This window comes from Balaenoptera borealis (assembly GCF_965194805.1).
Source record: "Balaenoptera borealis genome assembly, chromosome: 18".
Lineage (NCBI taxonomy): Eukaryota > Metazoa > Chordata > Mammalia > Artiodactyla > Balaenopteridae > Balaenoptera > Balaenoptera borealis.
Window position 1 is genome coordinate 16,530,726 of NC_138877.1, and position 21,016 is coordinate 16,551,741.

The 21,016-nt window shown below is 46.6% G+C and overlaps 1 protein-coding gene and 1 long non-coding RNA gene across 5 annotated transcripts in view; both read left to right on the plus strand.

The window, feature by feature from the left end:
• LOC309615705 overlaps positions 1–10,759 on the plus strand; it is an 88,819-nt gene extending 78,060 nt beyond the window's left edge. Inside the window, exon 4 of the long non-coding RNA XR_014236988.1 lies at positions 4,386–10,759. This is a non-coding gene — a long non-coding RNA (uncharacterized lncRNA). The remainder of the gene's footprint in view (positions 1–4,385) is intronic.
• A 304-nt stretch (positions 10,760–11,063) lies between these two features.
• Positions 11,064–21,016, plus strand: part of SLC25A15 (solute carrier family 25 member 15) — a 69,955-nt gene continuing 60,002 nt past the window's right edge. For 3 of the 4 annotated variants that reach the window (XR_014236950.1, XR_014236951.1, XM_082365669.1), the window contains exons 1-3: positions 11,064–11,242; positions 14,131–14,255; positions 17,284–17,542. Coding sequence is in view for 2 of the 4 variants with exons in the window: in XM_082365669.1 (XP_082221795.1) it covers positions 14,201–14,255; positions 17,284–17,542 (314 nt within the window). In the remaining 2 variants the exon portion in view is untranslated. The remainder of the gene's footprint in view (positions 11,243–14,130; positions 14,256–17,283; positions 17,543–21,016) is intronic. The other variant, XM_082365668.1, reaches the window with a different exon arrangement.

Sequence of the window (21,016 nt, forward strand, 5' to 3'; positions counted from 1 at the left end):
AGCATCAAGGCTCCCAGACTTTTCCGTACTGTTTTCCCCTCCTTGCAATTGTATGGTTTGTTCCCTCCTTTGAAACTCCTACTCATAACTCCTACTAATACTTCAAAACTCAGCTATCACTTTCTCCAGATGCCCTTCCTGGTTTCCTGGGCTGGGTTATGTGCCCTTTCTCTGTTGCTTGCCAGCACCTTTGACATGCCTCTATAATTCTCAGTAAACTGTCTTCCCTCCCCGCAGTAGACGCTACTTGGGAGATGAAGCTTTGCTTTTCATCTCCAGATTTCCAGAGCTTAGCACAAAGCTTGGAAGAGAGGTGTTGAATAATGCTTTGAATAATGGATTTTTATTTGGGGATTAGTTGAATGCGATGCTTTAGTATTTTACACACAGTGAGGAAAGGATCCTATGAGAAAGAGAGGGTTAGAATGTGGCACGTGGAAGTCTTCATTGGTGAGACCACATGGAGCGTAAAAATGGCAGGCTGAGAGGCACAGGCATGGGCGGCGTGGTACTTAACGCAACAGTTGGTAGAACTGAATCTTTCTCTTTATTCTCACCCCAGTGGAAGAAGAGATACTGGGATTTCCCCCTCAGGCCTCTGACTCCAGAGCCTGTGCTAATCTCTAGGCCACGTTGCCTCAAATATACTGGGCCTTCCAAAGAGTGGATGTATCCCTTTATTTGTGTATCCTTTCAGTGGTTATATCTGTCTGTGTTTGCAAAAAATAATCAATTTTCTAAAAGCACTTTTTTTTTTTTTGGCTGCACCACACGGCTGGTGGGACCTTAGTTCCCACAGGGATTGAACCTGTGCCCCCTGCAGTGGAAGCACAAAGTCCTAACCACTGGAGCGCCAGGGAATTCCCTAAAAGCACTTTTAAAATGTTCATAAATAGCTAATTGCCTAATGATGGTGCACAGACTTAATTTACTCAAGTTTACACAACTACTAATAGTAGAGCAATTTGCCTCTAGATACTCTTCTCTTAACCACTGGCCTATCTTGTCTTAAAACATCTCAGCCATTCAATCATTTGTTCTACAAATACGTATTGAGCTCTACAACATGCCAGCTATTGTTCTAGGTCAGTAATGTTCAATAAAATTTTGGTGGTGTTGAAATAGCCTATATCTGTCCTGACCAATATGGTAGCCACTAGCCACAGGTGGCTCTTGAGCACCTCCATGTGGCTAGTACAACTGAAGCACTGAGTTTTAAACTTTACTTCATTGTAATTAAGTTAAATTAAGTAGTCACATGTAATGAGGGGCTACCAAAATGGCCAGTATAATTCTAGATGCTAGGGAAACATCAGTTAGAAACAAAGATCCTTGCTCTTGAGGAGTTTACATTTTGGGGATGAAGGCAGAGGTGAGAGAGGAAGAGAAACACAGTAAATAAAACATAACAAATAAGTAAAATATATAGCACATAATGTGCTACAGAAAATGAAATGTGCAGCAGAGGAAGGAGGGCCTGGGTTGCATTTTAAGATAGGGTGGTCAGGGCTTCCCTGGTGGCACAGTGGTTAAGAACCTGCCTGCCAATGCAGGGGACACGGGTTCAAGCCCTGGTCCGGGAAGACCCCACATGCTGCAGAGCAACCAAGCCCATGCACCACAACTACTGAGCCTGCGCTCTAGAGCCCATGAGCCATAACTACTGAGCCCGTGTGCCACAGCTACAGAAGCTTACGCACCTAGAGCCCGTGCTCCACAACAAGAGAAGCCACCGCAATGAGAAGCCCGCACACCACAATGAAGAGTAGCCCCCCCTTGCGGCAACTAGAGAAAGCCCGCGCACACCAACAAAGACCCAACGCAGCCAAAAATAAAAAATAAATAAATAAAAATTTTAAAAAATAAAATAGGGTGGTCAGGTTAATCTCAGAACTTTTGGATCCTTTGGTTATGATAATTCAGTCCAATCCAATTTCACCTCCAATTTCTCTCCTCCTCCCCTTCCTCCCAAGCTCAAGGATGGGGCAGGAAGGGGATAGAAACGGCAGGCTTGCCTTTTTTATTGTTGGTGTTCTTAATTCTAATTCATTTGTGATTCTATTTAAATGTAACTATTTAGACATATAGTTAGTATATGAAGCAAAGGGATGCTTCCTAAGGGATGGTGTGCAGGGTCACCCCCGCCCTCTCCATGGTGAAGCACCTCCTCAGAGAAGGGCAGCCATGCTTCCTGCTGCTGCTGTTAGCTCACCCCCAAATGCCCTCTTCTGGTGGGGTACCACCTCCTTTGGCTCCCTGGGCAGTCCTGCGTCTCCTCCCCTTCCTGTACCATTCTCCTTCATGGGGAATCACGGGAACCACTGAGAACCCTGCTACCCTTCACCAGGCCACTGTTCCTTCAAATCAGCTGGCCAAGCCTCCCCACCTTCAGAATCTCTCTGTGAGAAATAGACACCAGTCCTCTTGTTCATGAGACCCCTGTACACCAGCTGTCCCAAGACAAGCTCTTCCAAGACCCCCTCACCATGCTCAGCTCTGCTTGGACAGTAAGTGCACTAGTGGCCAGCTGGGGAGAGAGCTAAGTGGATTCCTTTCAATGTCCTGGTGACCCAAATGATTTTGTGAAGGGGAGGAAGGAATAGGCTTCTCGACACAAGCCCTGCACCCTCCCTACCCCCTCTCCCCCAGGTGGCCTGTGATTCATGACTAACCTCTCCCCTCACCCACTTAATCAATTCCTCTCCCAGTGATGGAAGAGGAGGCTGGGATGGCAGAGCTTGGGCAAGGAGGGTCGGGCTGATGGATGAGGAAGCAGCAGGTCTGACACCTCGGGCTTAACCCTACAAGGAGGCGTTATTAGCCCCTTGTGGTGGCTCTCTCTGGAATGCCCTTCCTCTAAGCATTGAATCTTAGCATCAGTTTGGACAAGAAAAATCCTACCTGGCACCCCGTCATATTTTTGGTGTTAAATCACACGTGTAATTTTTAACCCTGTATTAAATGATCAAAGGGGTTGATGGGATGAATTGGGAGATTGGGATTGACATATATACACCGCTATGTATAAAATAGATAACTCATGAGAACCTGCTGTGTAGCACAGGGAACTCTACTCAATGATCTCTGGTGACCTAAGTGGGAAGGAAATCTAAAAGAGAGTAGATAGGGACTTCCCTGGTGGTCAGTGGTTAAGACTCTGTGCTCCCAATGCAGGGGGCCCAGGTTTGATTCCTGGTCAGGGAACTAGATCCCACACCCCACAACTAAAGATCTCTCATGAGGCAATGAAGATCCCCGCATGCTGCAACTAAGACCCGGCACAGTCAAATAAATAAATATTCTTTTTTAAAAATAAAAAATAAAGAAATAAAAAAGAGTGGATATATGAAAATAAATAAATAAGTAATCAATATACACAACCTTCTGGGCATACAATATACAGCTTTCCTTCTTTGGTTGTCTTGTTTGGCTCATAGAAGGAGATTCTCCACAAGAGAATAGAGACAAACTTCAAACCTCCCACTGACCACAGTGAACAAAATATTGGGTGGGCCAAAAAGTGCCTTCGGTTTTTTACATAAAAAGACACATTTTTCATTTTCACCAAGAACTTTATTGAACAACGTATTCACCCTTTTGTTCCACTACCTTCTGCCATTCTTCAGGCAACTTCATAATTCCATCTTCCGAAAACTTTTTATCTTCTTGAGCAAAGAACTGTTCCAGGTGCCTTTTACAGTCTTCCAGGGAATTGAAATTTTTTCCATTAAGAGAATTTTGTAAAGGCTGAAATAAATGGAAATCTGAAGGTGCAGCATCTGGTGAATACGGTGGATGAATCAGAACTTCCCAGCCAGCCAAGCTGTAACAGTTTTTGCCTGGTCATCAAAGAAACAGGCGTTCTTGCGTTATCCTGATGGAAGATCACGTGTTTTCTGTTGACTAATTCCGGATGCTTTTCGTCGAGTGCTGCTCTCAATTGGTTTAATAGGGAGCAGGACTTGTTGGAATTAATCGTTTGGTTTTCTGGAAGAAACTCATAACAGAGGACTCCCTTCCAATCCCACCATGTACAAAGCATCACCTTCTTTGGATGAAAACCAGCCTTTGGTGTGGTTGGTGGTAGTCCATTTCTCTTGCCCCATGATCTCTTCCATCCCACATTGTTGTACAGTATCCACTTTTCATCGCCCATCACAATTTGTTTTAAAAATGGAACATTTTCCTTACGTTTGAGTAGAGAATCGCATGCAGAAATATGGTTAAGAAGGTGTTTTTCGCTGAACTTATTGGAACCCAAACATCAAAGTGATTCACATAACCAAGGTGGTGCAAATGATTTTCAACGCTCGATTTGGATATTTTGAGTATGTCAGCTATCTCCCGCGTGGTATAACGCTGATTGTTCTCAATTATTGTTTCAGTTTGATCGCTATCAACTGCAATTAGTCTACCCAACTACGGAGCATCGTCCAGCGACAAATCTCCAGCACGAAACTTCGCAAACCACTTTTGACACGTTCGATCAGTCACAGCAACTTCTCCGTACACTGCGCAAATCTTTTTGTGCGTTTCAGTTGCGTTTTCACCTTTCTTGAAATAATAAAGCATAATATGCCGAAAATGTGGCTTTTTCCCCTTCCATGTCCAATATTAAAATGGCTACACAAAAATTCACCAATTTTGATGTCTTTTATAAAATACACACTGATATGACAGCTGTCACATACAATCTAACAAAATTGTTTTGAATGGAGTTAAAGACATCTAAGTGCTACTAGAGTCATCTCACGGAAAAAAACGAAGGAACCTTCTGGCCCACCCAATACGTGAGAGAAGAAGAAAGATTTAAGAACTGTGGGCTTGATGCATAGCATGATGGTTACCAAGGCAACTGTTCTGCCATCATTTGTGTCACCTGGCCTGCTCTGGTTAATAGTGACCAAACTAGGAACTGTTCCCCCAGATCTGACTGTGAAGATACTATATATTAAGGTCCCGAGCTGATGGCAGCACTTCTTTGATAGTTCAAGCTGAATTTAATGCTTGTTGCCTCGGAAAACTTGAAGGCATATACCTGATTGCTGTAGATGTGAAGATGAGAAAGGACAAGGGGGACCTACAGGAGAAAATTTATTCATAAGATACTTTTGATATGTTTGTATTTTGAAGATAATAGAACCAATGATAAGTAGATTTTGCAGATTTTAATAATCTAAATAGAAAAAATAAAGGCAAAAAGAAATGGCCTTTACGGTTATTTTGTTTAAAAAAAATATAAAATGCTTGCACTGCTTACTTTGGATTATTAATTTGGTAAGTGTAAACGATTTGCAAGTTTGATAATGTTTTCCATTTATTTTACTATGAGATGGATTATTGTTCATTCTATTTCTCAAGCCATATTTTATGACTTTTTAAAAATGGTTTTGATCTTACATTCAAATGAAGACATCATCAAAGAATATGGACGCAGCTCTAAAAGTTAGTAATTGCATACTTCTCGTACTGAAAGCAAATTAGCCTTTAGAAAAGTATCTGTTGGAGATAGGCCCAGTTGTGGGGAAAGACACATGTGTACACAAGCACACACACACAAGAGAAAGAACTGTATACGCCGGCAACTTTCATACTGGTAAATTTTACAACAATGATGCAATCCAACAGATTTATTATAATGATTCATATCAACAGATAGTGACTAAAACCCACCATGGCCAAAGCCCTGGGCCAGGCAAGGTGTAAATCACAGCTTCTGTGCCTTAGCTGGGGACACTGAGTAGATTAGAGAACAGCGGCCCTGAGAACTCTGCAGGTGGCTCTTCCCACCTCTGAGCCCCACCTGCCAGCACTCCCTGCTTTATACTCCAGCAGAGCCAAACTGCTATAGTTCCCCAAACATGCTGTCCTGCTTCATACCTCTGTGCCTTCAGACGTGCCGTTTCCCCAGACAGGAATGCTTGGCCCATCTGGAGTGGGCATGTGTCATGTTTTCTGGCTGCTTAAAATTGTCTGAAAACCCAACCTACATTCAGGGAATTTCCTAACAAGCGAGTCCTGCCTCTCCAAGACAGAAGCCAGAAACCCCACACTCCCAGCCCCCCCTTTACAGATCAGGGTCCAGGCACGTGACCCAGGCTCCAATCATCAGCTGCATCTACAGGAGACATCAATTTGGAATGAGAAACACAAGGCAGTGAACATGGCGTGGCACTGACTTACTAGGCAGAGCTGGGAACGAAGGTGCCCAGCTTTGGAAGAGCAGTAGCTACAAAGCTGAGGCCCTGGCACAAATGGGACAGTGGTACAAACTATAACATCTAGAGCTCGGAAGGAGCTGCAGCATGGGTTCCACGGATGACCAGCTCTGCAGTGGGTTTGAGGACTTGTTTCAAGTTCTTCAGGAAGTACCATCTCCCCACTCAGGGGCGGTGAGAGTCACCCAGTATCCTTTTAACCAGCTGCTTTTGTGCTCTATCAGCCAGAGCTAGCTTCTGTTGATTGCAGCTAAGAGCCCTGGGTGGTACATCAACAGACTTTCCTCCTCTTAAAAAAGGGCCACTTTGTCTTTCAGAACCCACCCTGATATGGGGGTCTCCTAGGGGCCTCCCCTGAAACCCTCTTTTCCATCTTTTATTCATGCCCTTCTCCGAGATGCTACACTACTCGTACCTCTCTTGCTGCATGCCCTCCCTGAATTATAATTATTTGTTTCTTCCTCCTCTGCTTGGACTGAGGTCTCTTTAAGGCTAGCCATTGTCTCTCTCATTCTGTACTTCCAGCACTCAGTTTGGGTTGACAAAGAGCCTAGCACATGATCGGTGCTAAATAAAAATTTGTTAGGAAAGTTTGATAGGAAGCAGTGATCTAATTTGTTTAGGAGGACCGGGGACCAGGAAAGGCATTTGAGGAGCCATGTCTAATATAGGTCTTGGTGAACAGCAGGGATTTCAACAGGCAGAATTAGTTGGGATCATCCAGTCCATATTGACATGTAATCTGCTTTCTAAAATTTATATCCTGAGCATTCTTCCATATCCTAAATATATGGTAGGGGACCTTCTTGATTGCCTAATAGAACCCTGCTTTATTTTATTTTTTTAAGGTCTGCAGTGGTGATGTCTCTGGGAAGGTGGGTCTCTCCTTATTCCCAAGAGGATAAACCAGAGGTTGACAAATCATGGCCTGGTAGCCAAATCTGGACTGCCACTTATTTTTGTATGGCCATGAACCATACAAAATGGTTTTTATTGTTTGTTTCTGTTTTTGATTTGTACAGTTTTAAATGGTTGAAAGAAGTTAAAAGAAGAATAATATTTCGTGACAGGTAAAAAGTATATGAAATTCAAATTTCAGTGTTCATAAAGTTTTATTAGAACACAACCACACTTATCTGTTGGCAGCGTCTATGGCTGTTTCTTTACAACAGCAGAGTTGAATAGAGGCAAGAGATTGTATGCCCTGCAAAACCTAAAATATTTACTAGCTGGTCCTTTTCAGAAGAAGTTTGCTGACCCCTGTTCTAAACCAATCATGTTAACTTCATCTCTTCCCAATGTTTACGTTTGGGGGAGCATGAGACCCAGTTCTGGGCCAATGAAATATAAGGAGAAGTTTGACAGAGGGCTTCTAGGAAAATATTTTTCTCTGATAAAAAGTTACTATGGGAGAATGCTTCCTGCCTTTGGATGTCACATGTGAGAATGTGATCGGTAGAGCTGTGGCAGCCATTTTGTGGTCATGAGGAAAAGCGAAGAGAATCACAGAGAAGGGGACCCAGATACTTTTGAGCTGTTAAATTAATCAACCCTGGAACATCCTACTTCTAGATATATTTTTATATTCAAAATAACTATACTGACAGTTGGACATTCTATTACTTGCAGACAAATATGTACTAAAACATATGATATGAGAATATGATTTTTTAAATTATGGCATAGTATTTCCTCTTATTGATAACCCATTAAAGTTTAACCATTTATGGACATCTCTCCTAATTCTTTGCTGTTATAAATTATCTTTTATTTTTAACACATATTTTACAAATTCAAACTTAAGGCTCATAAAACATGCACCTCTGCTGACTTTCTTTTTCTTATTTTTGCTCATACCATTAAAAAGCTGACAAGGAAAAGACAAAAGAAATTGTCCCCCTTTAAAACATGGCCCTAACAACTCTTTCATGGGACACGAATTACTCCCTTACTCCACATTGAAAGACAGAAATCCAAACCCATGCTTATTTCAAATACAAACTCTACCTGATTCCAAAACAATTTGAGGGAGTTTTCAATAAGTTACATCAGCAGCCAAGAATATTCAACGGGAGTTGAAATTGTGTAATCAAAGCACTTTTTTCTTTTTTCTCATTAACTAAAAGTACCCTTGAATCAGAGATAATTTATATTTTTGAATTATTTGCAACTCCAATTAACACTTTGTTAAAACACACCCACATGGTATCAGGTCCCAAAGCCTTCAAGTGGTGAAATTATTCCTCCTTTTAGTATCATTAACCAGCACGTTGTGAAATTCTGTTGAAAGAGCAAAAGGTCCCTTTTCCACTCTGTCTGTCCCCTCACCTCTGACCTGCGTCATACCTGCCCTCTCATCCCAGAGCCAGCCTCACTGATGTTCCTGGATTGTGCAATCCCAAGTTCAGCAAACAGATGCCTGGAGCAAAGAGGTCAGTGCATTGACTTATTTGCTGTTTTGAACCTGGATCTGAAATACCACTGGGTTGACTAACCTCTATGGAGAGCAGTGATGCATGACTCTAAAACTGTTCTCAAGAGGCCATTGGGTTGCTGGGGAATTACCCTTAGGACAAAGATTGCATGGACACTTTCATGATTTAATGCCAACCAGGTGGTTTTCCAATCCTTTCTTTGAGCTCCTGTGAGATGTTAAGCTTTTCTACATCTACATAGTTCTCTATTCCTAAAGCAAAGATAGCAGATAGGGCCGCTGCTGTGAGGGATTTTAAGCAGCTGAGGTTATTTTATAAAATATTATGGAGGGAGATCTATTCCAGGAGAAAGAACTTCTGGTTCCTGCAACCCTCTTGCTTTTAAGAGGAAGCCTTCTGGGAGGTATTAAGGTACTGTATAGCAGTTAACAACATGAACTTGGTTGAGTCCCAGCTCTCCCCTTAGTAATTTATGTTTTCGAATTATCTGCCACTCCAATTAACACTTTGTTAAAACACACCCATATGGTATCAGGGCCCAAAAGCTTCAAGTGGTGAAATTATTTCTCCTTTTAGTATCATTAACCAGCACATCGGGCAAGTCACTTGACCTCTTTAAGCCTCAGTTTCTTCACCAGCATCGTTGCCAGCCATGGGGGTACAGCAAGCAAGACAGCAGGCAGAGAAGAAAGTTTGTGCAAAAAGGCAGCTTTGCAGATTAGGGGTTAAAGAGTTGCACAGAAGCTTCCTGATTGCTTCTTAGTTTACAGAACTGAGGCTGAGGGTTGCTAAGGGGAGGTGAGGGAGAGAAGAAATGTAAAAGGCTTCGGGAGAGTGATGAGAGTTTGGGACAGCCCTTGTGAGGGTAGGAGAGGAAGGTGCTAAAGCCAGAAAGGACAAAGTATCAGGGGGGAGCTGATGACTCAGGGAGACCCAGATGTGGAGTAGCAGCGCCCTCCCCTGCCCCCATGCTGGATTGCCCCCGAAGGCTCCCACAGCAGGGGGGTGCAGAGGAGGCCAAGATGCTGTTATGTGAAGGCTGGGGTTTAAAAGGGTTAAATGACTCACTAAAGTTCACAGAGATTTTAACACAAGTGGCCCGGCTCCAAGTCCAGTGCTCTTTCTAATCTGTAATAGGAGATCTAAGCCTGGCCTAATTAGCTCCTCTGGGCCTCATCTTTCTGGTTTGCAGAAGCCACTGGGCCAGGTGATACTGAAAGTCCTAGTCCTATAGGACGTTATACCGTAGGTTCTGTCCTGATCTGCTTCCCACTTGTTATGTTACATGTCACTTTGGGCAAGTCACTCAAACGCCCTGGCTTGCTTCTGTAATTAAATTATGTTCCGGAAGCCTGAGTTCTAAAGCGCAGCAGAAGACGGTCTTGGGCTGGGTTGAGGAGGGCCCTTGTTTATCAGGAGCTCTGAACCTTCACAGCACCTCCCCCTGTCCCCCCTCCCCCAAGGTCCATTCAGCTCGGCACCCGTGTTTAAGGACTAACACAAGTCACTTCAAATATTTGTCACTGGCCCTCACCCAAAATCACTTAAGTTACATTGGCAGTAGCCTAACACCACATCCAAACAGGGCAGAAAATTGTAAAAGAAAACGATAGCACGGTTTAAGGAAGAAAACACGGTGTAGAAAAAGAAAATAAATCCATGAGGTTTGAAACAAAGCACTCCGAAGGCCGTGACTGTTAACATCGAGCAGCTGTCAGTAATAGACCAAGACCCTTCCAGCTGTGCGGGTCTTTGCCTGGGGCACTAGAGAAAATTCCTTTACTTCTGGTGCACGACAGACTCTTGGAATTGTGCTTTCTAATAAAATGCCAGAGAGCCATAGAACTAGCCTATAATTCATTGGAAACTAAAAGGACATTTAGAGTTACAGTTTTCATTGGTGGGTGTGCTTTCCGAAATGTCATCGGTGGAGATGGATGTCCTCGCGGAGGGCGGAATAGGAAATGTTTGGGGTTTTGTTTTTACCAGCAATAAGCAAATTTATTTTTCATCACTACCTTTCCAGTACTTTGGCACTCAATTATAATATAAAATGAAGGCCTTGAGCCCCGAGCCCCAGCAAAGCTAACCAGCCTGAAGACTTCAGTCCCTCGTCCTCACTCCGGACACCCCCCGCCCCCGCCCCCGCCCCCGCCCTCGCCCTCGCCCTCGCCCTGAGGTCGAACTAGAGACGAGCTCACCGAGGGCCTCCGGGAACCGAGCGGCAGGAAAGCGACGTGGAGGCCGCGGCTCCCAGCCCTCCCCCCGGCCCCGTTGGCCCCGCCAGCCCCTCCCGCTCCCGGCGCGCCCCCCGGCCCGAGCGCGCCGCCGCACCGCGCCGACTTCCGCTTCCCCGGCGGGCGGGCGGGAGGCGCCCCGGCCCCGGCCCCGGCCCCAGCGCAGCCCGTCCCGGCCGCAGGGGGCGCTCCTGAGCCCGCGGGGCCGCCCGCCGGCGGCAGTCCAGCGCGGGAGGCGGGGCGGAGGGCCGGCCGGTAGCCGACGTGGGTGTTAAGCGGCCGACCCCGCCGCCGAGCCAGAGTCCAGAGCGGGCGGCGAAGCGCGAGTAGGACGTGGCCAGTCTGCGCGGCGGTGAGCGCAGCCCAGCCGGGCGCTCGTGGGCTGCAGGGAACCGGCCGGGAGGAGGGAGCGGGAGCGGGCGGGCGGGCCGGCCGGCCTCCGCGCCCGGGCGGCGTGACCCTCCCGGGAGGCGGGGGGAAAATATGGGGTCCCGGGCCCGCCGCGCCGCACACGTGCCCGGGGACCCGCGGGCGCCGCCTTCCCGCGCTCTGCCTGGGGTTCCCCGGAGACTCTGGGCCACCCGCCTCCTGCGCGCAGTGGTCGCTTCCCGGGAAAGGTTGCACTCATTTGCCCGGTCGTCGTGTCACGCCGGCTCCGCGCCGGGCAGGGAGGGCGGAGGCGCTTATGAATGGGAGACCCTCGCAGGTTGTTGTGGCAGAGCCAGCGAACGTTTAGAGCCGGGAAGACAGCAAAGTTGGAAGTCGTCTCCCTAAGCTGCCCCTTGTGCGGATCGGGATCCCGAGCCCCGGAGCAGGAGCTCCCGAGCCGGCTGCTGAGCGGCGAGACCGGTTTGCATCCCAGCGCCCGTGGGCCCCACCAGCTCTGGGCGCTCGGATGGCGGGCGCCAGCTTCGGCCTTGAAGCTGGAATCTTCCCGGAGCAATTCGTGTTACCTAGTGGGGAATGCGGCCTCCTCGGATTCTCCCACACGAGAAGTTAATTTCCCTAAGGAATGAAAAAGATACATGGTCGGCGCTGTTTGTTTCTTCTGGAGTCAGACTCCGGTGTAGTTTGAAGGAAGGGTAAAGGGACCCTGAAAGGACTCCGTTTTTCTATTCCAGTTGGTACCGAAGGCTCACGAATCAGTTTAATTAACTCAAGTTGATCAGTCTGGCTGCCACCACGCCCCATGCCTTCTTCAAGCCAAAGCTACGCGTAATTTGAAACAGATGCCCCTTCTGAGTTAATCTGTTAGTTAATCTGTTAGGACTGTTAACTGTTATAATAATGCTACAAGTAGTTATTTGTAGGAGTTGATGTGTTTAAGTTTGACTTGCCTAAAAGGGTTGAATTCGCATTGATGACACAGTATCATCTGCTGTGCCTCTTTCCTTCTAAGAAAGAAATGTCCACCCTCAAGGGAATGAGCTGCATTGGATGTGCCCTGTCTGTGACTCCTTTCCCCACTTGCCTCCATTTTCCTCTAAAATGCAGGGTTGGGTGTTTTGTTTTCTCTTTTTGGCCAGGTGGGAATACTCTGGTTGATAGGAACAGACCCAAAAGGCGAGACTTGAGTTGAATCCTGTCTCTGCCATGGACTTGTTGTATGACCTTGGACAAGTCCTTGTCTTCCTCTGGACTCAGTTTTCCACCTGGAAAGGGAAGAGATTGGGTTAGGACCCTGATATCCTTCTCTAGATACTGGATGGTCACCGTCTTATCAACCTTAGTAATTGGTAGTGCCTCTCCAGGCCTATCAGTAACATAAAGTCAGTGTTTTGTACATCTAATTGTATGTCTAATTTAGTTGCTTTATTAAGTAGTGTTCTTTTGTTGTTGCTGGTTTTAACATTTTTTGTAAAGATTGTTGGTGTCTAGTCATTGACAACATGCTTCAAGTGGTTAAAAAACTTCTTGGTGGCTAAAATTATTCTCCGCTGCTGATGATTAGGAAGATGTTGGTATTCATTGATCATCCAGCCCGCCCACCCCCTCCTTGAGAGGTGTCCTGACTGGAATCACACAGGTCTTCAGTGTGATGGATAAAAAGCATTCCTTGTTATTCAGGCGTGTACGTCAGTGACATAGTTTGAAAATGATACAGAATTGGTTTCTGTATTGGTTATTTTAATATTCTATGTGAATGAAGCACCTCCCCTTTTCTAGTCAATATTTATTAAGTTCATGCCTTGCCAATGGTTGATTTTTGTCTAAAGGTAGAGGAGTAGACTCTGGTTTTCCCAAACTTCTAGGCTCCAGCTCAAACCTACTGAATCAACATTTCCAGGAGAGCAGCCTGGTTATCGGAATGTTTAACAAGTGTCCCAGGTGATACTTATCAAGCAAATTTGGGGCGCAGTGGACCCAGGTGTTGCTTCTCAAAATATGGTTAATAGCCAGGCATTATCATCTTCACCTGGGAACACGTCAGGCAGGCAGCATTTCTGGTCCCACTTGAAGCCAATTGCATCAGAATCGGCCTTTTCACAAGGTCCCCAGGTGATTCATGTGCATGTTTATGGTTGAGAAGCTATGGGAGGCCTATGATGATAGTAATGTTTGGTGTTGTGCTTTGTAGTTGTTCTAAGAACTCCTGGTGCGTGGTCACAGTTCATCATCGTATTTGTCCGATGTGGCTATTTGTGGTTGCCCTCGTATTATAATGATAGTACTTTTATTATTCACCTTGTATAGACGGGGACCTCCAGCTTTAGGGGCCCAAAGGGCCACCATACCGGTGGCAGAGCAGGCATTCAGACCCAGGCATGTGTCACTTGGCAGAGCTCCTAACCCATTCCTTTCCAGAGCTACTGTTTTGTGACCTTCTCTTAGGGTCTCAGGCCGCTGTCTGAATTTGGAACAGAGCCCAGTGGATTGATGGTTGAACTTAGGCCTCTGAAAAACTGGTTTGATGGGGCTTGGGATGTCCGGTTGGCTTGCTTATTTGGCATTCGTTTCTTGAGGGTTTCAGAAAGGTTGGTTGAAGTGCCCTCACCTGTGGCTGTAGCAGTGATATGTGAGCAAGGTTTTTGATCTGTGTGCTTTTTATGGGGAGGTGGTGGGCAGGGAGAAGGGGAGGCTGATCTCTGAGCTGCTCTGACAACTCGAGCCCCCTCCTTTGGAGCAATGTAGAGCCAGTTTCCCGGTTCCCTGAAGTTCAAGTCCAGTAGCTAGGCAGCAGGCCTAGAGAAAGTGGGGCTGCAGAGGCCCGACTGATGGTGAACTCTTGCCTCCTCCTAGGGATATGCGGTGCCCATCATAAGCTCCTGAGAGTTGCCCTTCACGGAGCCCAGCAGAGGAGTGGGCAAACATGAAATCCAATCCTGCCATCCAAGCTGCCATTGACCTCACGGCGGGGGCCGCAGGTAATCCCAGAGAAAACCCGTCCTTTGTTCCTCAAATACCTTCTGCAAGTGAGCTCGGGGTGAAGACATTGCCTTTGTAGCTCCAGAAGCGACATGCTTTAACCCTGGAATGAATCCACTTTATAGAAGTGTAATACTGTGATGCAAACACAGCAGAAGGTAGAGTAGTTCCCGCTGTATTAGAGCTATGAGTCAGGGTACGGTGTGGGAGTGTCCCCGGGTGACAGCTGGAAAACATCACAGCTCAGAGCTGAAGCCACTTGTGCATTGCCATGTGGCTGGGATATGCAGGATTCCGCTCCAAGCCCGGCTTCAGAGGCCTTAGGGTGCAAACATAACACTGTGCCGTCTCTCCAGGGAAATCCCAGTTGCTGGCCTTACTACTGCTGGGGGAGAGAAAGGATCCCCTTAGGAATGTCTTTGGTAAATCAGGCTGACTTTTGACTGTGTCTTAAAGCCCTGAAAGGAGAGGCCCCAGGATTGGCCGGGGAGTGGTGGGCGGGGCGAGTGCTGGGGCAGACTCTGGCCCCACCAGGCACCGGTGGGCTCTGGGTAGCACCTGCCACCGCAGGCCACTCTTTAGAATGGTCACCTTTATTCAGCCTGAGGCAAGTGACAGACTTGGAAGTCCCTGGGTGGTTACTTGGTTCTCCAGATTCCTGGATGATTCTAGGGCTGGAGGAGCACTGGAATGCCCATACTTCCCAGATGAAGACCCTGGCTTGCCCTTGCCTCCCTCACCGATTCTTATACTGGGTCACCGCTCCTTGGAGTGGAGAGGCCAGGGGAGTGGGTTGCCCATTGTCCTTTTATCTGGTGGGACCTCCTGGGTCAACAGATCAAGAGCAGTCAGAGCCGCCTTCTCTCATCCTGTTGTCGTCTTTTTTTTTTTTTTAATATTTATTTATTTGGTTGCATCGGGTCTTAGTTGCGGCTCACGGGCTCCTTAGTTGTGGCATGCGAACTCTTAGTTGCAGCATGTATGTGGGATCTAGTTCCCGGACCAGGGATCGAACCCGGGCTCCCTGCGTTGGGAGCGTGGAGTCTTAATCACTGCGCCACCTGGGAAGTCCCCTGTCGTCGTCTTAATTGTAAAAAGGAAATCATGGGTTCAGGGAAGATCGAAGTATTTTGCCATGAACCAGAAATTGGCCAAAGTAGGCTCATGAGGAAGTCTGCAGACACTGATGAGACGTTCAGGCAAGGGTGCTCCCAGGTCAGAGACCACAAGGAGCAGGGGAACTAAGGGCTGCCGGGATTCCGCCCCATGGCCTCTTACGTGCTGAGTGCCTTTGGGTCAGCCCCTCACCCTGCCGTGGAATCAAGCCCCCCAGGCCCTGTGCACCATCCCCGACCCCTTCACCAGTCCCCGCTCCCCCAATGCCATACTGCAGAGGATGCCGACTTTGGCAACAGTGGACCCACTTGCCTGCCGTTGGCATCCTCTTACCCTCCCGTGAATGCCTGGGCTCAGGTTTGTGTCTCTGCAATAGAAGGGCGTTTCACCCCATGAGGGATGCTCAGCTTTTGGAATTTTATATCCTTCAGTCAGTCTATCAAAGATAGACTGTAGGATCTGTTGTGATAGAACTAAAATGCATCTAGGTTGTCAAAATTATGAACCCACTTTAAAAATTCTGACATTCACCTCTTCTTTTGGAATGATTATTTTTGACATAAGTAGGATCTTATTTTATTCTAGCCCATCAGTACCTGGGAGAGAATAACTCTAATTATGGTAACATCTTATTAAATTATATTCCACTAATTCAGAACTGGGGATAGTGTGGCAAAACAAAGCAGAAATGTGTCATTGCTGTCCTAGAAAAAAGGGACAGTGGTGATAGGATCATGGAGATCACACTTGTGCTTGCTTAAGAGATCAGTTTTCAGACTCTTTGGAAATGTCCATCTACCAATAATTAATAGGAAGTTATTCTTAACAGCCTTCCCTCCATCTCTACTTTCCACAGCTTCATTGGAGTAACTGTGTATTACGTCTAAGTTATGAAATTGCATTTCTGAAATATTTTATGTAAGCCTTCTCTTCAATTTTGCTGAGGTTTTAATAACCTCATCCAATGGCTGTGTTTCCTGACACAAGCAGGGGACGTCTCAGGCCCATGGGGAGGTAGAAGCATTCACCAGTGACAGACAGTTCCCCAAATGCTGACCCAGTTCAGGGTCTGGAGATATTACAGGGTTTATAGTTCATTCTTTTCCTTACATTCAGAATTTTTATCGAAGTAATTGAATGCAATTCAATACTTTTACCGTATAAAAGCATATAAATATATGATTTATGCTCAGCAGAGGTAAGTTTCAATCCATTTCCTGTCTGAATACAAATCATTAATTGGTAGAGTCCAAATAAGAGGTTTTCCCATAGGGTCAAACATTTAGCTCTTCAGGGACTAATTAGACTCTTTGTTTTCTTTATCTGTGGCCTGTTCCTCTGTTATTTCCCTGATAGTCATTAGGACCACTGGGCATCAGGCAAAAGAGTGATTAACACCAGACTCTTCCCTTCCCCTTCCTTTTATGTGGACGCACACACAGACACAGTTAACCGCTGTAAATTAGCCACTTGTTGTGTAGCAGCCAGTACGTGAGAGCCTTTTCCTAATCCTCACGCTAACCCGATAGGGAATCGAGGCTCGGAGGTCACATCGCTTAGCTAGGATTTCACAGCAGAGTCAGGCTTTGAGCCCAGGTCCCTCTGACCGATGCTCCTGAACACACGTCACACCTTCACGTCCGGTGGCTTTGACCGTCAAACACACGTCCTCTCCTCTACCGAGTGTGAGCTCCTTCAGGGCTGGAGCGGGGTGCCAGACACATGAAGGACCCCCTAGAAGTTTTATTGGACTGAGCTAGAAGGTATGGGGGGGAGGAGGTCAAAATGAAGTGACCCAGAGGTAAGCCCTGCGGTGGGCTGCCTGTCCCTCATCTCCATGGGTCCTCGAGGCCGCACTCTACCACGTGGCTGTAGACTTGTGCTGCACAAGGACCCTTGTCCTGGTTGCAGGGGGCACAGCATGTGTATTCACCGGGCAGCCCTTCGACACCATGAAAGTGAAGATGCAGACGTTCCCCGACCTGTACAGGGGCCTCACCGACTGCTGCCTGAAGACCTACTACCAGGTGGGCTTCCGGGGCTTCTACAAGGGGACCAGCCCAGCGCTGATTGCCAACATCGCCGAGAACTCCGTCCTCTTCATGTGCTACGGATTCTGCCAGCAGGTGGTACGGAAAGTGGTTGGATTGGAAAAGCAGGCGAAGCTAAGGTGAGTTGAGGTCACTGAGACTCTTTGTTTGAAAAACAACACTTGTGATTTTTATGAGACCTTAGGGCGAAGAACATTTCCTTTTTTACAATAACTACTTTCTTTGATTAAGAAGTCATATATTGCCATCATAGAAAACTGGGAAAACGCACGTGTTATGCAAAAGGAGAGTTGCCCATAATCCACCACGTAGAAACAACCACCCTCACGTTCCTTCCATTCTTCGGGAAGATGCTTTTCTTTCTTTTTTTAAAAATTATTTTTCTTTTTTTATTATTATTTTTCTTTTTTTTAATTGCAGTATAGTTGATTTACAATGTTGTGTTAGTTTCAGGTGTACAGCAAAGTGAATCAGTTATACATATATATATCCATTCTCTTTCAGATTCTTTTCCCATAGAGGTTATTACAGAATATTGAGTAGAGTTCCCTGTGCTATACAGTAGGTCCTTGTTGATTATCTATTTTATTTATAGTAGTTTGTTTATGTTCATCCCAATCTCCTAATTTATCCCCTCCCCCCATGTTTCCCCTTTGGTAACCCGAAATTTGATTTTGAGATCTGTGAGTCTGTTTCTGTTTTGTAAATAAGTTCACTTGTGCCATTTTTAAAAATTAAATTCCACATATAAGTGATATCATATGATATTTGGGGAAGATGCTTTTCAAATGCTGCTGTTGGTGCCACTTCTCTGGGCAGAAGTGCAGAACTTAAACCATAGGTGCAACTTGTGACCCGAGTTTTGGGTTCCACGTCATCAGCAGAATGCAGAGTATTGGAAGAGCCAAATAGGTTTGAGGAAGAACTTGGAATTTTAGGAAGGGTCAGAGCATCTGAGAAGATGCAGGTGAACCTACTGTTTCATTGGTCGAGTCTGCCCCAAACATCAGACTTGGGTGTGTACTTGGTCATCCCTTGGGTATTTATTATACCGAGACTAAAAGGAATTCGGAAACCACTGGAATGTTTAGCCTTTGCTCCTTTGAACATTGATTTATTTTATAAGTTTTCACTCTTTTTTAAAAAAATATTTATTTATTTTTGGCTGTGTTGGGTCTTCGTTGCTGTGCGCGGGCTTTCTCTAGTTGCGTCGAGCGGGGGCTACTCTTCGTTGCGGTGTGCAGGCTTCTCATTGTGGTGGCTTCTCGTTGCGGAGCACAGGCTCTAGGCACGTGGGCTTCAGTAGTTGTAGCACGTGGGCTCAGTAGTTGTGGCTCGCGGGGTCTAGTGCGCAGGCTCAGTAGTTGTGGCGCATGGGCTTAGTTGCTCCGTGGCATGTGGGATCTTCCCCGACCAGGGCTCGAACCCGTGTCCCCTGCATTGGCGGGTGGATTCTTAACCACTGCGCCATCAGGGAGGTCCCCATTGATTTATTTTAAATCATTTAAAATTATTGTTATCAGCTTCGTGGTTGCAGAGGGCAGTCTTGCCTGTTGTTTTGGTGGGAATTCAAGACCCTATTGCAAATACAGATCCCACATGGCTAAAGTAGGTTCCTTTTGTACAGAAGTCTTCTTTTGGGATGCCTGGAGATGTGCTCTTTATAGCAGGCATCCCATCTTGATAGATGGAACTTGTTTTTTAAAGGCTTGGGACTGGATGAAATCCCCCAGGGAGACAGTGTTTATAGGACTGAGCACAGATCCTAGGACCCTCCAGCAGGGAGGGGTCAGGAAAAAGAGGAAGTAAAGAAATAAGCAGAAGATAAACCAGGAGAATGTGGTGTCCCGTGGTAGAGACAGACAGGAGGGACACTGCAGTGACTGTAGCTCTTTCCACTGGAGCGAGAGACTTTCTAGCTGAGGAGACCTGGAGTTTAGGTCTCCTTCAGCATCCTTGGAGAAGGACAGGGAAATGGAGCAACCACAGGAGATTCTGGAGCAGGTCCTGCAGTGAAGAAAGCTTCCTCTTTCACTCGGCCTAACCCAGCACCCTCGTCTTTTTTGAACTTGGGGGACAGGACAGGGGCTGCAGCTTTTTCATCCTGCAGAACAGTGGTTGCTCATTACCAGTGAGCAAATGCTGCCTGAGAGCTTACGAAGCCCTGACACGCATGTCATGCTTTCTTCGTCCTCACCGTGGTCCTGCGCGAGGATCCAGGCAGGTGATGGTATCCATTTTACAGATGGGGAAACTCTGGTACAGATACTGATGCGCTGAAGATCACTGGGTTAATAAGTGACAGAGCCGGACTCCAGCCCGTGTCTTCTGCACCCCCAATCCAGCATTCTTCCCACAAGACCACAGGCGGGGCTCTGGAGTACTCTGTAGGGGTCAGGTCTAGAGAAAAGATTAATAATTACACAGAAGTAGGGAAAGGAAAGAACTGCTTGTGAGCACCTGTTGTGAATTTCAGCAGCGATACAGTAAATATTCTCGGTTTGAACACGCCCTGAGTAGTGCTCTCTTTTCACCTTTGGCTGGACGGGGTCTGACACGGCAGGAGTGTTTAGGAACACGTTTGTTGAGTGGGTGACAAAACAGTTGATTCTTAACAAAATCCCATCCTACGCCGACTGCCATTTGAGATCCAGTTCTAAACGTTTCTACTGTAGGCACAGCCTGGGGCCCATGTCCCTCATCTCATGCGCTGGTAGGTGAAAGTATTTATTAGAAAGCCAAAGTCCACTGCAGATCTGACTCGGCCCTGTGTTGCCCTGGATCCGCATGCTTGGGGTTCGTTCAGGCGTTACTGCCTCTTGGATGAAACAGCCATCTGCATTTATCGATGCCACCTTTGTTCCAGCAAGATTGGCAAACCCCGGTCAATGACCCTGATTGACTACGGCCTGTCAGCAGGTTGACAGAGAGTCCTGAGGGAGGCCAAGTATGGATCTGCAGACTGGCCAAGAGACAAACCCTCTAAGCTTTGGTTTTGACAAACAATTTAAGTAGGAGTGAAGGGGGAAGGATGGAGGGGACGGCGTCGGGCACTTCCCACCCCTAGAAAGCTGTGTGCCGGTACAGTTGTGGAGCTGGCTCTCCTGGTGACCATCTGACGTATCATTCTTTAAAATCGAGAGGAAGGCCACACTGCAGGCAGTGTCTTCCTCCTGAAAGAAAGCCTGCTCCAAGCCAGCTCTTCTGAGACCCGGGTGTGTAACAGGCCGGCTCAGCCCTGGGCACCCACTTCACATCCACCTGAGGCACCAAGGCCAGACCACCAGGGATAGGAAATCGGGACCGGGATGGTAGGCAGCCCTTGGCTTTATGCAGGCACACGTCAAATCTTTGAGGTTCGGTTCCGGACCATCTTGCAAATTTTTTGGTTTCCCAGTGCATGTAAAGCTATGTTCACACTATACCGTAGTCTGTGCAATAGCGTTATGTCTCAAAAAGAATGTACCTACCTTAATTTAAAAATACTTTATTGCTAAAAAATGCTAACCATCCTCTGACAACTCAGGGTTGCCACAAACCTTCAACTTTGTTATAAAGCAGAAACTAACACACCATTGTAAAGCAATTATACT